At 43.1% G+C, this 21,619-nt stretch overlaps 3 protein-coding genes across 4 annotated transcripts in view; 2 read left to right on the forward strand and 1 right to left on the reverse strand.

Moving 5' to 3' along the window:
- Positions 1-4,783: 4,783 nt before the first annotated feature.
- On the forward strand, positions 4,784-10,468 carry LOC109972415 (uncharacterized). Of its 2 annotated transcripts, none has more exons than XM_020621243.1 (4): positions 4,784-5,161; positions 6,608-7,061; positions 7,155-7,556; positions 7,762-10,468. In XM_020621243.1, the coding sequence occupies exons 2-4, from the start codon at positions 6,618-6,620 to the stop codon at positions 9,736-9,738; spliced, it is 2,823 nt and encodes a 940-aa protein (XP_020476899.1). In that variant the 5' UTR covers positions 4,784-5,161; positions 6,608-6,617; the 3' UTR covers positions 9,739-10,468. The 2 variants fall into 2 exon arrangements, with proteins under 2 accessions (XP_020476899.1, XP_020476900.1); XM_020621244.1 differs by lacking the exon at positions 4,784-5,161 and adding an exon at positions 5,176-5,963.
- A 1,858-nt stretch (positions 10,469-12,326) lies between these two features.
- Positions 12,327-18,008, forward strand: mief1 (mitochondrial elongation factor 1). The gene is made up of 6 exons (XM_020621239.1): positions 12,327-12,432; positions 14,430-14,710; positions 14,991-15,138; positions 15,257-15,437; positions 15,809-16,080; positions 16,168-18,008. The coding sequence occupies exons 3-6, from the start codon at positions 14,992-14,994 to the stop codon at positions 16,999-17,001; spliced, it is 1,434 nt and encodes a 477-aa protein (XP_020476895.1). The 5' UTR covers positions 12,327-12,432; positions 14,430-14,710; position 14,991; the 3' UTR covers positions 17,002-18,008.
- A 1,453-nt stretch (positions 18,009-19,461) lies between these two features.
- Positions 19,462-21,619, reverse strand: part of napsa (napsin A aspartic peptidase) — a 4,095-nt gene continuing 1,937 nt past the window's right edge. Inside the window, 6 exon segments of the mRNA XM_020621242.1 lie at positions 19,462-20,170; positions 20,602-20,700; positions 20,790-20,934; positions 21,224-21,346; positions 21,520-21,616; position 21,619. The exon segment at position 21,619 is cut by the window's right edge and continues 90 nt beyond it. Of these exon segments, the coding sequence (XP_020476898.1) occupies positions 20,009-20,170; positions 20,602-20,700; positions 20,790-20,934; positions 21,224-21,346; positions 21,520-21,616; position 21,619 (627 nt within the window). The 3' untranslated portion in view covers positions 19,462-20,008.

A 21,619-nucleotide genomic window follows, 5' to 3' on the forward strand; every position in this document is an offset into this window, starting at 1 on the left:
TGAGGTGTTCCTCACAAAGAAAGCAATCTGATCCTGGGTTACAGGCTTGAACACCTCTCAGTATTTGACCATTAACAGATGAAAAACGCTGATCCATCTTTGCCTCGAAAAAACAGAAATTTTCTGATATCCATCTACAGGAGGAATTAGTCATTGTTCAGATAGTGTAGCTATCACTCATGGAAACTTTACTTTCACAGCGTTTTCATACATTATCTTACCTGCTCGTCGCGCGACATACGCTAATTGGCATTTGAAATGTGCGCGCAGTCGGTATACACGGGCAAATAGTTTCCACGCGCAGCTGCAGCACGTTTGTTTTTATTGTGTTTCTTTTACGTGCGTCAATTGGTTTATTGACTCTTGCATTTAGTTTCTCTGAAGAATGGTCTAATAAAAACCCTTACAAATATGGGAATGTATTTACTGGGGCACAGCTGATTTACACTGGGGCACGTGCCCCAGTAAAAGTGGTCTAGCGACGCCCCTGGTAAAGAGGAACATGATGTGTCAGAAGTATGATTTATGAGAACTAGGGATATTTCTGTCACACTGACATTTGCTATATGTCACAAGGTCATCGCATACATTTCACTCTCTGAGGTATAAATAAGCTTCAGTTTACTGTGAATTCAGCTCTTTTTTATGGAGATAAAATACTATCAAAAATGTTACAAATGCGTGTTTAACCTTTTGTCTGTAACAAGCGATTTGTGTGTGTGTGTGTCATGCTGTTCACAAATGCATGCTGTACAAACTGCACATAAAACACATTTTACAAATGTTTAAAATTGATTTTTATATATATTAAATATATGCTCCACGGTTTGTCGTGCTATGCTAGATAAGTGGATGGTTCGATACATAGATTCGAAGGAGAGACAACCTGTGACTGTTTTCATGCTAAACTTACTGGCGGTGTGTATCACTAAAACATGTCCCACTGAAAAACAACAAACAAATTCGTCGGGAGGAATTTGTGCATCATTAAAATAAGCCCTACTGAAAAACTATAAACTCTGCAGGGCGGAACATTAACTTTAGCTTCATAACTTCTAAATTCTAAATATATAAAAATTTAGAACATGCACCACAAACTGCAGGCAAGTGGAATGTTCTCTGTTAAAACGTGTTAGGTATTAGATATTTTTGTTTAGTTTATGTAATGTCCATTTGGAATAGCGTTGTGTAAATACTTTTGTTTGGCAAACAGGTTTGGAAACTCAGATGTCCGAGTTTTCTACGTGCCCTTAAACGCACCGTGCATTCGTGGATTGTGGACTTTTGAGAGTGCGGAAAAACACTCTCAAAAATCCGTGTGTGCGTGGAAGGTGATTCGTGTGTTAGACGATCCACGCATGCGTAGGTAACAATGTGTACGTACTTTCTAAAGAACTGCACACAAAAAAATCGATTTTAAGCATTTGTAAAATGTGTTTCATGTGCAGTCTGTACAGCACGCATTTGTGAACAGCATGACACACACACACACGCACACACACAAATGGCTTTATACGTGCAGATTGCGCAGCACACATTTGTGATCCTCATGACACACACACACAAATGGCTTTATACGTGCAGATTGCGCAGCACGCATTTGTGATCCTCATGACACACACACACACAAATGGCTTTATACGTGCAGATTGCGCAGCACGCATTTGTGATCCTCATGACACACACACACAAATCGCTTGTTACAGACAAACCGTTAAACACGCATTTGTAACATTTTTGATAGTATTTTATCTCCATACTTTTTAGGCACTGCTCAAAAGTACTGACAACCAAAATAGAGAGAGAGGGGGAGGAAAGAAGGGAGAGTCATTTGAGGTCACTTTGTTGGTGGTGCTTTGGTGATGTTACTATGTAAGAGAGAGAAGTATGTGATCAAGAACTACAGGGAAAAGACAGAGGCAGGGAGGAAGAGGTGGACAGAGAGACGGGCAGGGAGGTGAGGGGAGAGGGCAGGAAACTGAAGCGCTGAATTGGAATCACTGCATTTACATTGCAAACCCTTGTTTTTGTAGTCCAGCCCGGTTTTCTCCCGGTGATTGGTCTTCCATCCTCCCAGCTGGCAAACTCAGTGCTCAAGGAGAGCTTGTTGAAATGTATTTAGGGAATACTTAGTTTGGAAACGAATGGATAAAAATGTAAAAGAAGATGTCCGCTAGCAGTCTGATTCATTTTGGGCAGTTTTTAAAAGGTATTGTTTCTGGAGAAAACTTGTAAAATATCCACAGTTTGCCAAGTTCTTCACTGAGAGCAGGTTTTAAAGAGACAGTTTGTTTGGTCAAAAGTAGCTTGAATGAAAACTGTCGACAATAATTATATGGCTTATCTCGAGTAATTAGGAAGAAATGTTGCTGTGGATGTGTTGATGTCAGTGCACAAACAAAATTCAGTTTACTGTACTTTGTCAGACACCACCGTGGTTAACTGGGAAGATATGTTGATGTAATTTGGTGAATTAACCCTTTAAAGTTAGTTATAAGATAAGGGTCTCCAGTTTATTTAAAAATGGTTTTGCTCATTTTGCCTGGTTTGACAGGATGTAAAAAAAGAATGTCCATATAATATGATCATTTTATCTCACAGTAACAATGTCCTGTAGTGCTGCATTGAAAAACATGTATTATGTGCCATGTAGTAGTAGTAGTAGTGTAGGTAGTACTGCTGGAGTTCAGTAACTGAGCTGCTGGAATCACAAGACCAGTATCTCTCCAGAACGTGAATCCATTCTCAGATACAGACAGTCTCATTGTGACGGGACAAATCAGGAGAAATCTAATTTCATTCAGCGACAGGCATTTCCTAAGCTTTAGTTTTGTGCAGAGAATCTGTAACAAGGAATTAACTGCTTTCACGTGTGAGCAGATGGATGTAGTTGTATCGCTGGTCAGACCAGGGCAGAGGTCAGCAACCCGCGGCTCTTCAGCCTCCTTGTTGTGGCTCCGGGGAGACGTGCTGAAACGCTTCGCTGCTTGTCTGGAACATGTGAAAACCTTCTTGGAAAGCAAAGGCCTCAGCTATCCTGAACCGGGAGACCTCGATTGGCTGGAGAAGTTCTATTTCATGGTAGATATGACAAGTCACTTAAGTGCCCTTTCCCTGGGAAAGGGAAGCACGGCCCTGCAGTTGCTGGAGGATGTTCTGGCGTTTGAGCGCAAGATGACAGCGTTTGCCAGAGATGTACAGAACTCTCCCTGAGAGAGTTCAAAGAAGAGAACAATCACATAAATTGTGATTATTTACAAATTGCAATTATGGCAATGCAAGCTGCATTTGGAGAAAGATTCAGCGAGTTCAGAAAGGAAAAACACTCTGTCCACACCGCTGGACATCGACCCATCCCTGTTGAACATATCCACATTCACAGAGATAAGTCAGCCCGATCTTGAAATTGAACTGGCTGACATAGCGGATAAAGACTTATGGGTATCCAAGTTCAAAAGCCTGACAGCGGATCTCAAAGACGTCACCGTCAGAAGGCCAATCTCACTCAACAGAATGGAATGATATTGAAAACCTCCCCAAACCCGACAAACTGGTTTTTGAACCATGGAGTGCCATTTCCAACACGTATATGAACATGAAAACGTATGCATTTGGAGTCCTGTCCATCTTTGGCTCAACATACTTATGTGAGGAAGTTTTCTCGAGCATTAAAACTTCATAAAAACCAAATATCGCTCCTGCCTCACAAATGAGAACCTACAGTCCTGTGTGAAGACCAAAGTCACATCTTCCAGCCCGACAGGGAAGATCAGCATCGAGCTTCAGAAACAGAAGGCACATTAAACAGGTGGGAACACTAGTATTTAATAGAATATTATTTTTCAGAAAAAACTTTTATTTCAGACCCAAAGCTGATGTAGTTTTTTACTGTATGTTCAGGTCCTTCGGCTGATTGCTGGCCGAGAAAAAAACCTGAACAGGATGAGAGCACACTGAAATGGACTTGTCCAAAAAAAGTCCTAATTTTATGTTTACTTTTTTAAAACTTCTAAGCTGCAACTTTATGTTTTTTATATTAAAGTGGGCTACGTTTTATTTTAATTTTACACAAATACGGGAAGGACTCAAAAAGGCCTACATGGTCAGTGTTTAATTTATTTCAAAGTAGAACTACACATGCACATATTGCACTTTAACAGGTCAAATTAAAACATTTTAAAAGTTTATAAGCTGGGTTATGTTTTGCGGCTCCAGACTATTTTTCTTTAGTGGAAGATGGGGGAAGATGGGGCGACATGGTTCCTTTGATAGTAAAGGTTGCCGACCCCTGGACCAGGGGGATGTTGTCCCACCGTGAAGTAAAAACTGCATACATTCATTTTGTCACGTCAGCAGCCAACACCTCAGCCGTCTCACGCACTCGGCGACGAGGACGCGCCTGCACACCTGCACTTAATCTTCCTGACTGTACTTAAATGGAGCGCAGGCGTGTCCTTGTCACAAGTTAATCTTTTGACACTTTCCTGGGAACTTTGATTGTTTCCTGATTACCTGAAGTTGTGTAACCTTTGTTGTTGTGACTCACAGAAAATTCCTTGCTACTGATTTCTCACCAGTCTACTTCCGTAGGCTGCTTGTTTTTCTTTTCTACGCACCTGCCTCGCCCTTTTGTATTTAGTCATTTCGGACGTGCCAGCATGTCGGTGTGGGTTCCTCCCAGCACAGACTGTTGACTACGGGGTTTCCTGGACCCAGTGACCCAGTCTCTCTACACCACCCCCGACATCCTCGGAGCGTTGAGAGTTGCTTCTGTTTTCTTACCTTGTTGCTGCCTTCTTGCTGTGCCTGCCCTCTGATTCCTTCGTCTTGCTGCAACTCCCGCCCACCTGCGAACTGGAGCTGTGAGAGTAATTTAAGTTTTCCTCCTCGGTTGTGAGTCTTGTCTGCTAACTGCCACCGTCTGCAACTTCAACCCAGCAGCATCTCCTCATTACGCCCGGTGGTCTGTCAGGTTAGCCTGCCTGGACTTGACTCCGCCCCAGTTGGTGCTGTGAACTGCCTGACTAACCCGGGTTCCCTGTCAGGGCCATTACACTTACTGACTCTCTGTGCTGATCCTCTCTAATCTCCTCTTCTGCACCTCAGATAGTTTGGGTCTCTGCTCTTCTCCAGCCCTGAGGTGCTCCTCCTGCAAAGCTGGGTGGGTGGGTTTCCCCCGTTTTGTCTGTCTTACAGCTCATTAAACTATCTGGTATATTGATCCAGTGTTCAAGTTGTGCATCGTTTTTGGGTTCTTCTGACAGTTCGGACCATAATACATTTCATGTATTCCACGTTAACACAAGGAGACCTGTTAGGAGAGGGAGCTCGGCCCTACTCTGTGTTAGATTCAATTTCACTGTTAACCAGATAACTGGTTCCAGTAATGTGAGGAAGGTTTGAGGTCATATGATGGGTGGTAAGATGTCACAGGTTAGCAGCTCTAAGTTCAGGACAGTGGAGCTAGATGCTAATGTAATGCATGTATCAAAGAAACTAGAAAAATATGCTAATTCACAAATGTAGGCCTCATTAAAGAATCAAAACAAACCGATGGCAATAATCAAAACTCCAGTTTGTGGCCATGGTAAAGAGGAACATGCTGTGTCAGGCATATGACTTAGAATTGGACATATTTCTGTCACACATACTGTGTCACAAGCTCAGTGTCATTTTCAGCTCACGCCTGTCTTATGACTTAACACTATCTTGGGTGACACCTAATGATTAAGAATGACTACTGGGCGATGACCATATAAGGAGAGTAAAAGAAGAAATTGTTGCTACTTATACTGCAGCCTCCTAGGCACAGAGCATCATTCTGAATAGAGAGGTTCACGCTAACAATCAAGCCGATTGAGACCTGAGCGCCGCGGAAAGCTTTGTGACTGAAGGAGCTTGAACTGTGGCCGGTCTGTTAACCTTTAGTCAACCACCCTTATTCTTCAGATACCAAGGAATTTGTGAGTAGAAAGTTTAGTTGTAGTAGGGCAAGGATGGAAATATTTGAGAACCTGCAAAATGAAGTACCTTACCTGTAGTTAAAGGGTTTTCTGGTTATAAGTATAATCTGTTTTAAAGATCTCCTTAAATTGTTCATAGCCTGAGGGTTGCAGCTGTAACTGAGAGCAGCCAAAAACGTTCATATTCTTAAATCTAAAACCTATTGGGTTTGGCTTTTGGTTATAAAATTTTACTGTCATGTTACATCATATCCCATTTATTTGATTATTTTAATTCAATCTAGATTTTCATTTCATAAGTTTTTATTCTTTTCTTTTTACCTAATTGCTTTATTTTGCCCTATTTCACTGTAAAGCACTTTGAATTACACAAACCTATATGAAATGTGCTATATAAATAAACCTTGATAAAATCAAAGGTTAAATCAGTGAAGACAGTTTAATTTTTTCTTTTCCTGCTCTCATATACTGTACTTGTTCTCTTTACAGTCAAATGTTCAAGAGAATACAGCAGCATCTGATGACTTTGTGTTTGCAGTTTCTCTCTCTTCACATGCTTCCAAATCTGCTCTAAATGAATGTCCCACACAGAAAGCACCTGCCATCACCACTGATCCTTTCTCCTCTTCTTCCTCTCTGTCCAGTCTCAACAGGATGACCCTTCACAACTACCCTGTTCCAGAGCTGGATGTTACATTGCAAGAAGTGAGTCGTGTCCTGCAGCTCACTTTAGGTCCTGATCTTTACCCCAAGTTCAAAAGTACACTGGAACAGCAGAGGGAGCTTCTTCTACAGGTCCAGCATAATTTTGCAACCAGAGTTGCAGGCAAAGAGAACTGGGCGACAGAACAGTTCAAGCGAGGTTTACTATCCTGTACGGACCCGCTGCCCACCTCCACAGCCATCCCTGTTGTTCTTGTGTCATCTAAAGCCAAGAGATGTAGCCAGCTGGGGAGGGCAGCTGCTCTGCTCTGGGCAGCCGCAAAACTGTACAGTGAGCCCTTGTTACTGGAGGGCAATGTGCCAATGGAGCGCACACAGCAGTCTGAGGTATTCACTGCTACTCGGATTCCTGGCAGGAGCCAAGATCACATTAAGGTGAGATTACAGGCAGAACACAGCTGAAGAGAACAACTTTGAAGTTTAACATTTATTTAGGCAATTTCTAATCTGTAGCTTTGTCATTTCCAGGTCTACCCAGATAGCCTTCATGCCATCATCATCTGTGCTGGGGGAGTGTTTCCTGTTGACATTCTGTGGCGTCCCAGCACCGGTGGCTCAATTTCTGCTCGATCATTCATGGACATCTACAACCAGCTGGCTCAGGTGATGGATCAACCCAGTGCAGGGACACACAACGATCCCACTGCTTTTTGCAGTTTCTCAGCTATGGAGCGCAAGGCCTGGGCTGCTGTCAGAGAAGAGATCCTGGAACAAGGAGGGGAAGCAGCTGCATCACTCGGGCTGATGGAGAGTGCTGTGCTGACACTCTGTCTGGAAGACTACAATGCACCCTCATACCTGGCTGATATCCTCAACGCAGTGAGGCTGGGAGGAGCAGGAGACAGTCCAGGTCTGAGATACTATGACAAGGTATTGGACAGAAGCTGGACGAAGCCAGATAAAATCCCTCATTTCTCAGCAGAGTTAATGGTCCTGAAATACAGTTTCTGTAAGTGTAAGAAAGGAGATGTTAAAAGGTTGTACTGGTAAAATATTTAGTTCAGAGAATACAGTCTTGCAGGTTTTCAGTGGACAATAAAACAAATGACAGTTTGTTTGTTTGCTGTTTTGACAGGTGGTGAACCTAGTGGTGTTCAAGGACAGTACAGCTGGGATGGTGTTTGAGCACAGTGCTGTGGATGGGATGGTGGCTGGGCTTGTGACTGAGTGTTTGTACCGTCTGTCTGAGACTGCTGACCTACACGTAGCGCAAACTGACACAGAACGTGCGACTGTGTCTGCCACAGTAAACAGTGATACTTCTGTTTGCCCAGCTCCCCTAACATTCCCCTTACACGGTGTAAATAGCTACAAACCAAGCCCTGACTTAAGTCCAGTTCTCACTTTTGATCTGCCCTCCTATCCTGATGCTTTTTCCACACTTAGAGGGCAAAGGGGCCTGTATGATGCATGGGTCAACTTCTCTTTGCAGCTTTCTCTGAAGCAGACTCTTGGGGAATCTGCTGCCAATCACATTCTTGTCACCCCTACCCATATGCGCCACTATATACATGGCCGTTGTGATCCTACATACTCGGTTACCATGCATTCTTGCAAGTTTGTTGGTGCATTAGCATCCTGTGTTGGCCCAGATAATAAAATTCATTGCACCACTAAACTCCTACACCTGTTCCATGTGGCATTTTTAGAGCATAAACGCCTCATCAGAAACACTAAATATGGTCACGGTGTTGGTCCCCACCTGGCTGCCCTCCGTCAGTCTCTGCCATCTGACAATCCACTGAAGATGTTCTTGGACCCCTTTAGATACCCATCTGTGTACCTCACAGGTACGGATCTGATTAAGGGGGTGGAGTGTGCAGTGGGGAATATTTATGCCCAAGATCAGCTCACTGTGACCTACCTTGGGAAGAGAGACAAGGTTCGCATTGCGCTCAGCGGGAGAGGATGCTTTGCTCTGGCACTAGAGAAGCTTCAAGAATACCTTAAGATAAACTTGAAATTAGTGTTGGATGTAGCTGTTAGGTATGCCATTGCAGCCCAGATGGGAGCCCTGGAGTGTCTTTTTAAAGTGAGCCAAACAGAGAAAATGAATAGAGAGACACATCACTGTCCAGAGAGCCTAAACAATGGCAAAAACACTGCTGGCTCCACTTCAGTCATGAGTCCAAATTATACCCTGATAATCCATGGTGGAGCTGGAGAGGAGATGATGCTGAGCAACCAAATGACTGAAGTTACTGAGTTTGCTCTACAGACAGCTTTAACCCTTGGATCCCAAGTGCTTCAACATGGTGGCAGAAGTCTGGATGCAGTGCAGAAGTCTGTGGAAGCTCTGGAGGACTGCTTCTTGTTCAATGCAAGTAAAGGCTCAGTATTCAACAAAGATGGGAAAAATGATCTGGAAGCAACCATTGTAGATGGCAGTACACTTAAGTCAGGATCTGTTGCTTGTGTGCAAAGTGTGAAGAACCCAATAAAAGCAGCCAGATGTGTGATGGATAAAAGCTCACATTCACTCATCGTGGGAGACGAAGCTGAGGAGTTTCTGCAGGGGTTGGAGGAGAAAGAGAAGCCTGCTGGGCCGCAGTATTTCTACACCGATAAACGTCACAGAGAGCTAACTGCAATGTTCAGTGGTGGAAATTCCCCCAAAAACAATCACCCTCAGACAGTTGGAGCTGTGGCCTTGGATCATTTGCAGGGGCTGGCTGCTGCATCATCCACAGGTGGGTTAGTAAGAAAGCTTAAGGGACGAGTTGGGGACACAGCAGTAGTAGGAGCTGGAATATATGCTGATGACAAGTTAGCTATTACCTGTTCTGGGGATGGAGATGTATTCCTGAGGCACACAGTTGCACAAAAAATAGCCAATCTCTATCATCACAAAGGTTTTAGCCTTAGGCAGGCATGTAGAGAGGTGATGACTGAAAATCTGAACGGGATCTGTGCAGGAATCATTGCTGTGGACACTAAAGGAGATGCCGTCATTGAAACAAATGCTGGCGTGATGTTTGTGGCCTCAGTGATGAGTGGCATTTCACAAGTACAAGTCTTGAGCCCCCCGAAGAGCTTCTCCAATGTGATCTGAGGAACAGATCTGTGGATCAACCATTCTGACTAGAAAAACTCTTAACGGAGCAAGCAGCAGCTTTCACCCGCTATGCTACAAGGAGCAAAAGCTGTGTCAGGCTTACTATGTGAGCAATTGGGAGTGCAGCGCTGTGTCTTGGTTTCAGCCCAACCCCTGAACATCCAGCACAAATCAGGGTGCTCCCACTTCATGGTTTAGAGCCAAGGTGGCAACCTCATCTTGCCAGCGAAGAGGAATTTCACACATATGATCCTGGCTACTGCACCTCAAAAAAAAAAAAAAGATTGGACACAGTAAAGCCAAAGCTGCTGACCTTCTGCTGGGACTGGGTGAGACTATGGGTCTTGGTGAACGTTGTTCCACCCCAGCGATGGTGCAGGAGGCTCTCAGGCACCACGCAGTTCCAGAGCAATCCTACAAATGATACAGTAACAAGTTCTTTCAACATATGCTACACAAACTGCAGCCATTATTGTGGTGAAGCCAACATTATATAAATGTAAAGGTAGTTAAAATTCAGGTTACAGGAAGTCATTGAGTTATTCTAGGTTTTTTTTTTTTTTTAAATGTTGTTCTTGATATTGTCATATTATACTAAGAGTTGGTTTCCTTTTGTCGTGGTACAACTACTGTATAAGTGTAAGTGCAATGTGGAAGTCCAAGAACTTAAGAAGAAATGATTGTAATTGTTTTTTTTTATTCTTTGATATGACACTGATTAAGAGTATTGACAAAATAAAGATTTACATAAATAAATGATAAAGGTTTGTTAAAGTCTCAAATTTTTGTTTTCAATTATGCAAGAAATATTTGTCTTCCTTGTAATTTTTGTGTTATTTCTATTACTCTGATTTGTATGTAAAAGTTTTAAATCACATGGACTTAAAATTAAATTGTGATTTTTTTTTTAAACAGGAGATCCACTAACATACAACACACAGAAGAATAAAGTAACTCCAAAAAATGACATGGTGGCAGTTTCCTCTATCTTTTGGTTTTGCTTTAAAACTCAGGAGCAGGCAAGGGTGGCAAAGCAACAGCAGCTAATCAATACCAAGTGTGCCAGCTGATAATGATTTTTAATTCACTTAAAAATATATCATACGTGTGTAAATGTAGACTCTTGGAAAGGAAATGAACTGTGAATTCCAAGACAGCAAGATAATTTTACAGTGTGTATCAACCATTTAACATGAAAACAGCCTGGCTCATAGTCAGTCAACCAAAACAGATCAGTTCCTCACACTGCTATACCTACAGCAAAGCTGAAGGTGGCTTTAGTCTGCACTGATTAGCAGTATTACACAATGACTGATTTATAGTCTTTAATCCCACTTGTAGTTTTCAGAGTAATTTTGGCGTTACCACAATTGGTCTAGATTGTTTTGCTATTTTTTTTTTATCTCGATTGAGTCACAGCAACGAGAACACTGACATAATTATATGTCAACTTGTGTGGTAAAATACCTCACAACAGATTCACTCCATGAAGAAACCCAATCACTATCACAGCTGATATATCATTCAGAGATAATCATTTATTTGTTATGGAAAGTTATAAAAGGTACACTGTCTCATTTTTAAAACTTTACATAGAATGGCACCACCTACCTTAACCCACTTTGTTAACCCCATGGAGAGTACATCCAGTTGCTTGAAAAGATATTGTTCAATTTAGATGCAGCAAAACTGGACCATTAATCTTTGGATTAATTTCTGGAGTAAATGTTTCATTAGGTTTTTACTGTGCCTACAAGTTTTTGCTTCCACTGTGTCCTGTGCATTTTCATGACTAACAGCAGCAACCCTCTGGAATATTATGGAAATAAAAAAAACATACAGCATTTCTAAACTCTAAAACTTAATATGGTTAAACTCTACTCTGATATGTGGGCTAATCACTGTTAGAAATTAATAAATTAGTCAGATAATTATTAGACTTCAATGTGTTAGACTTTAATTTGTGTTATTAATGCAGTTTAGTAAGATTCAAAGTCTGCTCCTGTGTGCTCTGCTTCAAGGTTAGAAGATAATGTTGACTCTGAGAAGGGTACCTTGACATCAGTTATTTTTGTATTAATCGTATTAGGCTCTGTGTTTCCAGGTGCTTTTTTTCCCTGCTCTCTTCTCCTGTTTGTAAATAAACCAGCACTAAAATCAAGAAAGACGGACTCCTTTTTTTACTCAGATCTGTCCAGTAAAAGAACTGGGGTATAACACACTAATGAACCGATATTAATTTGTCAGTTTAAGACTGTTAGGATACTGTGTTACATTTTCTCCAGTTCCTTATGTCTGTGTTACCTGTAAATTCATTATGTATGTTAGAAAAAACTTTTCATTATTTATCTGCTGGTGCACATTAGCTGTTCAGTTGACACATTTCTGACGTCATTGTTAATGTACAATATAAGCAAATAAATAAAAGGCACAATCCCTGAATCCATTCTGTAATACTAAAATATATATCTAAAAGCATAAATTAATATCCTATAAAAATGTTATAAAATAAGTAACTATTTACAAATACTGTACAACCATATACTACAACCTAAATGATTATAATGGAGTGATAATAACCCGGATGTAGTGGGCTATTTGTTTCCGGTTGACATTATCGCATTTGACCCTCTTTTCACCAGTGTCCTGTCTCTGTCGAAAGAAAAGAAACTTTGGACTAATTTCTGAAACGTATGTTTACTCTGGTTTTTATCCTCTGTGTTTGTAGTTTTGCTTCCACTGTGTCCTATGTTTTTTTATGAGTATATTTCGCCAATAAGGCTGACTACAGGTAAGGTCAGCGCCGCCTGGCATAACAGCTAGTTAGCGTGTTAAGCTAACAAGCTAGTCCAGGGAGGTGCGACTTTTAATTGAACCAGCCATTTTCCAAATTGAGCCTTGTCTGTTTGCAATGCCATTTTTCCGATTCTTTCATGACAATAATCTCACAGCAGTCGGAAATCAGAATGACACATAGCAAGGATGTTTAATTGGTCAAACGTGCTGTGTTAAAGTCAGCTAACGTCCCAGCCTCCATGAGCTCACCCTGCACCCGAGAGACAGTAACGACCGTTATACATATTGTTATGCCGTTCAATGAACAAAAGAAACTGGCGAAATAACACGATGTTCTGACGTGTAAACTTAATCTGTGCCTTGCTTAGTTAAAAGCAGAGACAGGTTAGTTATTGAAGCAAATATTTGTGGCATTCTCGTGGATGAACCTGAGGGTAAAGTTAGGTTTTAATCCAGGGGTGGGCAATTAAATTTTACAAGGGGCCACATGAGAAACCTGAACTGTGTTGGAGGGCTGAACCAACGATAACTTGAACTTAATTCTGATCAATATTCATTATCTCCCATTGTAAAAAGCAGTAACTTATATGTGTTGATTAGCTGCTACTGGTAATCAGAAGAATAAGCATATTCTATAAATATTTATATAAATATATGAAATTGTGGTGCAGGTCAAACAGGAAAATACTCCTATAGAAGTAATAAACAGTAAAAACAAACATTACATCACAGTTCCATTTTATTTTCAACTTCACATAACACTAAAAAGGTGTTTTGCAGTATGGTAAAGATTTGCATTTTCAGTTCATTTTACTTGTTCAGTGAGAGAAATCCAGTCTGGCTTGGGCTTGAACAAGCGCATTGAAATCTGGTTTTGTTGAACTTCATCACTGAGAATGTCTGTTCACATATGTAGGTAGATCCAAAGATTTCCTGCGATGTCCTCAACCCTCCTCGTTACTGTGCGTCGGGAGAGGACACGTTCTCATATGCGCCATCTTTCTCCAGGCATATTAGTGCTGTTAGAGTCCAACAAACACTCTTTAATAAACTCTCCGTCAGAAAACGGCTTACTTTTTCTGGCGATTTTGTGGGATATGACATAACTTGTCTTGAAAGCTGCATCTCTGGGTGTGGAAAGTTTTGTAAAAAGTCTTTGTTGGTTATGCAGTTTCATTAGCAAAGCATCTGACTGTCTTGTGCGCTCTTCATCCAACAAGTTTGGTCACATAGTGGCGATTCAAATTGTAATCCTTGAACACAGCAACCTGTGTACCACAAACTAAGCACACAGCTTTACCTTTGACTTCTGTAAATAAATACTTTCCAGTCGATGTCTTGGTGAAAATGCGGCATTCGGCATCAACTATTCTGTTTTTGGCGTGAGTTGACATTTTGAGGGTTAGCTGGCCAACATCACCCGTCTCTCACCCGGAAGGTCAGGGAGCTTAAGTTCACCCGTGAACTTTTTTCATTCATGTTCTGATTTGATGGACCTCACGCGGGCTGGACAGGGACGCCCAAAGGGCCGTATGTGGCCCGCGGGCCGTAAAACGCCCAGGTCTGTATTAATCAATAATTACTAGTTACTAGATTCCAGGACAACCAGGAGTAAGAGGAAGAAAGGTAGATAACGTAACCTAGATTGCAAGCTTTCAAGGTTTCCAAGTACAGCGTGTTTAGATGCGTTATTCTCTCCGGCAGTAAACTTATTCTCTTTCCATCTACACCTGTCTGAGTGTGACTTGATGTTCCCAATACATCCACCATGGTGAAGTTTTGGCCCATATGGTCTTACTCATCAGATATGGTTTCTGAGTCATCCTATGAGGTGCTCATTGTCATGAAACGGTCTCGGTCTCATTGTCACATAGTGTCTTTCTTCTGCCCAGGTGCCAGGGTGTCCCCCCCTTCCGCCTAATGGGCGGCTGGTCTCGCAGTGCCGTGCTGGAGCTGTACCGGGCGCTGCTCCGTGCAGGGCGTCACCTTCAGTACACTGACCGTAATTACTATCAGCGTGTTGTGGCTCGCGAGTTTCGCCGCTGCCAAGCCCTGACGGAACCTGAAGAAAAGGAGGACGCACTGAGGAGGGGGCAGTTCTTCCTCAGCAGCCGGCTGGGCGGGCTTATGTAGGGGGAAGGAATCACGGGTCATCTGGAGGTGTATCTCACAGGTGGGTTGACAAATAAGAAGGGATTCTGTTTGTTAGCAGTGAAGATTTTTAAAGCTGATACAATGTCTGGTGCGGTTGGTGGATGATGATAGTAAGAACATGCTGCATATGGCTGTTCATTTGCTGTTAAACCAAAGTGTATGTATATTTTGGTATACTTCAGAATCTGGTTACACGTCATATGTTATAGCCTCTGAACTAAACGAAGTACATCTCTGTCCTCTTCCTCTTGAGTGTCTGTCTCTGCTTTACCATCTTTGTTTATCTCCCTTGTTTCCAGTATGGCGGGAGTGAATGGAGATCATAAAGGGAAGAAAGATGACAATGGGGTTGGCACGGCCATTGACTTCATGCTTTCCAATGCCAAGCTTGTGCTGGGGGTGGGAGGGGCAGCCATGCTTGGCATTGCAACGCTAGCGGTCAAAAGAGTAAGTTAGAAGAAATGTATCTCAGAATTATTTTCTCCATGCCCATACAAGATGGAGGGCACCCCCAACTTGGGCATCTCCCTACAGCACCTAAAATGTGCAGTTCTTTGTTGTACAGATGTATGACCGTGCCATAAGTGCACCTACCAGTCCTGCCAAGATGGAGCAGACAGGAAAGAGGAGCTGGGAGGAGCCCGCTTGGATGGGTTCGTCACCACGGGTACTGAACCATGACATGAAGTCCACCATTAGCAGGTCACTACAGTCTCTGCCCACATCCTCACATGCTTACAAACCAGGTGAGGAAAACACAGGGCCTTTTATCAGTTAACTTTGTCCTGTGCCTTTGTTTGTCTTTTTCACGTTGCATCATGCAGCCAGCTTTATGTTTCGTTTTCAGTACACTGTCATTTATAAATTGTCTTTTAAATCTGTTGACAGACAGACTAGTTGGAGGATTTCTGCTCTTTCTGTACAGTGGGTGTTGGCTCTGTGTAGTACTGTAGTTACTCATCCAGCTGTTCTATATTAGCTTTTATATTATGCTGATTTAAACTGTTTAAATAATCTCTCACACAGTAGAAGTGCAGTAATTTAGTCTTTGCATGTGAAATTCTTTTTGCTGTGTAACATGCATCTTTTAACTTTCAGTTGCTTCTGATCTCCTCAGACTGTCTGCCGAGGGCCGTGGGTCGAGCTGCTGTCGGAGGCACTGGGGCCACTCAGTCAAACCTGATGAGGGCCCGGATGCGTCTGTCTCTTCAGGAACATTTGTGGGAGTTCTACCAAAATAATGTGAACATCCCTGCTGAGGAGCAGGGTATGGCTAGGAGGGCAGCACTGGACATCTGCGCTGAGCTCAGAGTGTTTCTTCATGCTAAACTTCCTGACATGCCGCTCAGAGAGATGTACCTGAGTGGCAGTCTGTATGATGACCTGCAGGTACAAGGTTTCACACTTTTGCTCCTACTTTTAGACTAAAGACTTTTCATTCTAGTTCCTTCAACGTGTCTCTCCCCCATCTCGTAGGTGGTCACAGCAGACCATGCTCAGCTTATGGTGCCTCTTATCCTGGAGAAGAACCTGTGGTCATCCATCCCTGGAGAGGACACAATCATGAACGTTCCAGGTTTCTGGCTTGTCCGCAGGGAAAACTTGGAGTACTTCCCACGGAACAGCAGCTACTGGGACCGCTGCATGGTTGGAGGTTATCTTTCCCCGAAATCAGTCCTCGAGGTCTTTGACAAGCTTGTGGCTGGCTCTATCAACTGGCCAGCTATAGGGAGTGTCCTGGACTACATCATCCATCCTGTGGTTCCCTCAGAAACGCTAACCCTGGAGGTGCAGTACGAGATAGACAGGAAGCTGTATGTGGATTTCCTGCCACTACTTGTGATGGAGGATGGAACCTCACTGATAGCTAAACCACACCGGCTTGCTGCAGAGCGCCATGAAAACCTGTGGCGGCAGAGCTTCAGTGTAGCAGAGAAGGCTCGGCTCAGGGCTTTGGACCAGGAAGATGGAGGCTGCCGATGCACCTGCCTGAAGGTGGCGAAGGCAGTGTGCAAGCTCAACCCTACCCTCAGCCGGCTCAGTGCCAGTCAGCTCACAAACGCCATCTTGTTGCTGAGCGAAAAAGAAGGAGACTGGACCCAGGAAGCGCTTGCCGACCGCTTTCTCCAGCTGCTACGAGAACTAGTGGCACACCTAGAGGCTGGGAGGCTGCCGTGTGCTCTCAGCCCTAAAGTTAACTTGTTCTGTGAGCTGACTGAACAGGAAGTGGATGAGTTGGGGTATACCCTCTACTGTGCCCTTTCAGATCCTGAGGCGCTACTGAGAACTGCAGTGACACCACATCCCTGACAAGCTCATCACTACACAGAAACGTGGCACTGATGTATCAGCCATTGTTTTGGAGACCTCGAGCCATGATGAGGGTCCTGTGGGGTAAAAACCAAACATCTGCATGGAATCGACCTCTCTCCTAAAACAGTCTCTTCATTTCCAAAAACCTCTTTCCAAACATCTGTGAGAAATGTGCTACAAACAGTAACAGTGAGTTGGTGTTAAGATCGGTTTGACATGAGGACTGATCATCCAAATATTATTTTAATCTCACATCAAAGTGAAGGGTCATGGGCTCTCACTAAAGCCAGTGTATCAGTGAAGTGAAGGGTAGACATGCTGTAGGGACCAAATACACTGGGGTGTATTGGATGAGTCATGAAAATGGAGCATGCCATAGTCGTGCTCTTTTTAACTGGGTGGAGAGTTTAAGAATACAGATGTGATTTAGCTGAGATCCGCACCAGGGGTGTGCTGTGTGTCTGTGCTATTGTGTCCAGGGTTAGAATGTAGTGTCCATTGTGTGTAGGCCGATCCCAAAGCTAATAAATTGTTGACCAGCCTGAAGGACATTCTTGAGTTAGAGAGATGGACAAATTGTGTTTGGTTACCACATAAAACAGTGAGTCTAGTCAAGGTTTGCTAAGAAAACACTTGACATGTTCCCAGGGACACGTGTGAACACAAACATGGGGCTGTGTGGATTGTCTGCAGCTTGGGTTTGATGGCTGCCTAATCCAGAAATCAGCTAAGCCATGTGTTGACTCTTCTCACCATTCTACCATAAATCTAATATAAAAATCATTATGTCCTCAAATGCAATATGCTACCATTTTTGGAACTATGCAGTTTTTGATTTGTCCTGAAATATGAACAAATTACATGTTTTTTTTTTTGTTTTTTTTTTCATAGTTTTTGGTGTGTGACTGCCTGAAAACGGCAGCGCTGTCATTTTGTTGTTTGGGTGCACGTCTGATCTGCTTTACTACCCAAGTATTACGCATTACCTCATGGATTATTTTATCAAAACGACTGCCTGAAAACGGCAGCGCTGTCATTTTGTTGTTTGGGTGCACGTCTGATCTGCTTTACTACCCAAGTATTACGCATTACCTCATGGATTATTTTATCAAAACCTGTTCTGCAGTAATTTGCAACAGAGTTGGTCACAAGTGTTGTCGTTTGGCTCGGTAAGAGTGCTGTTGTCTGCTGGTTGTTGCTTTCATTTAAATCCCTGTTCCAATCCTCTGATCTAGATCATGACCTTCAGATACAGACTGTTGTCACTGTGGGTTGCATATGTTTCCTTGGGTCCTTTTGTAGCAAAGGAACACCTTTAGCTGGACACGAGTTGTGTCCCTCTGCAGTTTGTCAAATCTATGGTCAAGGCCGCTGTGAACATGGTTGGTTACAACCCACAGGAGACGGTTTTGTGTTTGTCATTTGGTGAAACAGTCTCAGTATTAACTTCAGCTCTTGCCCAGATTCCAGCATGGAACCCATTACTCCTGTATTGCCGTGCTGGTGTTTGTGCACACATGCACGTTTAAAGTCCACATGTTAAAGTTCTGGTGTTGATCTGGCCCGGTCTTCTTGAGCAGGCACCTAGAAGTGTTAGTGCCGTATGAGGAGCAAGTACTTGGCCCAAATCAGCTGTGGTTACGGGACCTGTGGTGAGGATCGCTAGCAGCAGGCTGCTTCTGCCAGTCAGATCTACATGTATATTACCAAGTTACAGGTGCTAATCTCATCAAGGGGGATGTGCTCACAGGTCCTTAGTTATACAACGTAAGTGTTGATGGCCAAGCTGTCTGATGTGAGATCACCCTGGTCTCAGTGGAGCTGAAGCTGCACAATCCAATGTCCGTTCACTTAAGTTGCGATGCGGGTGACAGTAGTTGGAGTAACTACAACAGGAGCTGCCAGGGTGGAGTGGAGGTTAATGCACACTCATTTGGCTCCGTGTTGTCCAAAATAATCACACTGCTGCTCATTGTTCTCTCACACAGCCTTAGAATGAGAAAATGCAGTGCTACTGTCTGCATAGTGTACAATGAATGTTTGTCCACTCAGTTAAATAACCATCCAGCTAACGGAGAGACAGGTGAATATTTTTGTATTTGCAACCAAGAAGAGCTATTTATTTGCATTGATTCAATTCAACATGTAAAGTACCACTTGTTGTGCTTCATTAAATGGTTTGTGATGATATAAAGTAAATCCACAGCTGATCTTTGTGTGCAAATTCTTCCTTTGCAAACAGAGTTTGTGCTACAATTTACTGTGCTGCAGTGAGGAGAGTCAGTTATCACTACCTCTACCATGCGGCGTGCATGCTCATCATACGCTGTGTTGCACGCTGTGCATTTGCCCCCAGCTTTTTTAAATTGGTTCATCTCTAAAGAAACTGCTCTGTTCATCTCCAGAGGAAAGATGCAGTTTGAGAGACTTGATTTTACAAACCTGCCGATTCAAAACACGACTGTTACTGTCAGGTTTTATTCAATGAGATTTTGTAATAAAGTACACAGTTGTAGTAAGAGAAACATCTTGAAAAACCAGTCCACAAAAGCATCTTCAGTTAGATTTTCAACTGTGCTGTCACAACTGACAATGCACTTCAGTTGCTAAGAAGCAAAAATTACTTTCAGAGTTGAGATGTTTAAAGCTTCTCCATTACAAAAATGAACACCACAGTTCAAAGTGCATAGTTCTGATTGAGTCCTGCTGTATAAAGGTGTCATGTAAAGCTCCAAGCTAAAGCGTCAGTCCCTTTGTTCAGCAGCACAACACCTCTGCACACCAAGCTGCGTGAGAGGATATGGGTAACATAGCAGCTGTATTTGCTTATTAGAAACGACTTTGCATAACCCTCATTGTTACACAGATGCAAGATAATCATGTCAAGCCAGGCTTCAGTGATGTACAACCGTTACATTCGGACTGCTGCAACCTTAACAAATATAGCTTTGAAAATTGCCGCTAGCAATGAACAGTGCAACGTCTTCCGTACAGAGCTGTATAACTACTTGGCAGAAGCAAAGCCCACACGATCCGCATCCCTGTCGAACACAGTGTAGTACTTCCCAATGAACACATCTCCTAAGATCCATAGGGGCCCTGCAGGAGGCGGGATATCCATGGCCATGAACCCTGACAGGCAGATCGATATTCCCAGCTGAGTCTCCTGCAAAAGAAAGATTCCCCATGTTCAGCAAAGACAGTAACAGTGTGCATCAGAATAAGAGACAAACACAGGTTAACAGATATGGTGTGTCTGTGCACTCATACAGGCCAATGCATCCACACAAACCAGAGTCATAATATTAGAAAGCTGTCGTTATAATGCAGACCAATATACTGCTCTTTCAAGATAAAGCAGGTTCAGCCTGGTCTGGCTTCCATTACTAGGTTACCAGGCTTCCAAAGTCAGACCCTGCTGACCCATGAAGCTGGTTATGAAGTGGCGCTTTTGTTGATTCAACTACGAGTGTGTCCTCATGAAAAAGGCAGAGTTACAGTATAATGACTGAAGGTCAAGTCCGTTGTTCAGCTGCTGGTTTAAATAACTGGCAGTGACAAGAGTCAAGTGAATTTCATCTGATCTTAGTACATTACCTTCAGGACATAATCCTTCCCAGTCAGGTTGAACATCTTCCCTCCAATGTTGAAGGAGACAACAGGGAGCGAGGGAATCTTCTTACAGTCAATCATGTACTACAAGGAAGAGGAGAATATGCTGAAATGATCTCAAGTCTAAAATAACAAACCAAAGTCTGTGGCTTTGTCTCATGTGTCATCTCTACCTCTCCCATCAGAAGGGGAATAGCGCCGATGGCTTTCTGGAGCGCTCTGACTTCCTCCCGAGGGCCTACAATTAGGGATGTCCCCGTGTCAACAATAGCCTGGCAACCAACTTTGCAAAGAGTCAGCTGGTCACCGACTTCAACCCTGTGGGATAGGTCAGAGAGGAAGCAGCAGGGTGGGGCCGAGACAGAGAAGTGGTATCAGTTCAGCTTCAGCAAAGTCGGCAGGAAATCCACAGTAGCTCATGTCAATTTCTTCTTTTGGAGTGAAATGCATAAATCTGGTAATAAGCAGGTATAGAACTCTGTGTACATGTACACATTGTGAAAAATGTGTCCATGACTGAAAGAAAAAAAAAAAAAAACATTGAGTGTGTCAACCAGGACTACACTACCCCAGGTCGCTATTTCTGAAACAAAAAGTTCTTTCTCACCCATCCACTTTGACCTGCCAGAAGGCCTTGCGTGTGACGTTAACATAGTGCACATTTCCAGTGTAGTACTGGGGGTCAGTCCCACCCAGTATGAGCGCTCCTCCTACCGCTGCTGTCGGGTCTCTGACAGACGGAAGCACAAACATCAAAATATGCCAGTGTGCGTGAAAACTCAAAAGCTGCTGAATTAACTGTCAGCAGTTGTAGTCTCTGCCAACAACACAAAGAGGAGTGAACCTAGAGCTGCCAGAGCAGAACTACATTTGTATTTTTTATGCCTCTTCTCAGAAACCAACCTGCTTATATAGAAAGAGAAGACGTTCTGTGGCAGCAGCTTGGCAGCCCTGGCCGTGTCAAACACCGGGGGGGCATACGGTAAACACAAGGGAGGGGGAG

The sequence above is a fragment of the Monopterus albus genome, unplaced genomic scaffold (assembly GCF_001952655.1).
Source record: "Monopterus albus unplaced genomic scaffold, M_albus_1.0 scaffold256.1, whole genome shotgun sequence".
NCBI classification, from domain to species: Eukaryota; Metazoa; Chordata; class Actinopteri; order Synbranchiformes; family Synbranchidae; genus Monopterus; species Monopterus albus.

Excerpts from the sequence above, each read along its gene's own strand:
- LOC109972415 (XM_020621243.1), top strand. The coding sequence starts at position 6,618 with ATGACCCTTCACAACTACCCTGTTCCAGAGCTGGATGTTACATTGCAA. Across the intron at positions 7,062-7,154 it reads GGAGCCAAGATCACATTAAG|GTCTACCCAGATAGCCTTCA; the intron begins GTGAGATTACAG and ends TGTCATTTCCAG. Across the intron at positions 7,557-7,761 it reads GTCTGAGATACTATGACAAG|GTGGTGAACCTAGTGGTGTT; the intron begins GTATTGGACAGA and ends CTGTTTTGACAG.
- mief1 (XM_020621239.1), top strand. The coding sequence starts at position 14,992 with ATGGCGGGAGTGAATGGAGATCATAAAGGGAAGAAAGATGACAATGGG. Across the intron at positions 15,139-15,256 it reads CAACGCTAGCGGTCAAAAGA|ATGTATGACCGTGCCATAAG; the intron begins GTAAGTTAGAAG and ends TTTGTTGTACAG. Across the intron at positions 16,081-16,167 it reads GTCTGTATGATGACCTGCAG|GTGGTCACAGCAGACCATGC; the intron begins GTACAAGGTTTC and ends CCCATCTCGTAG.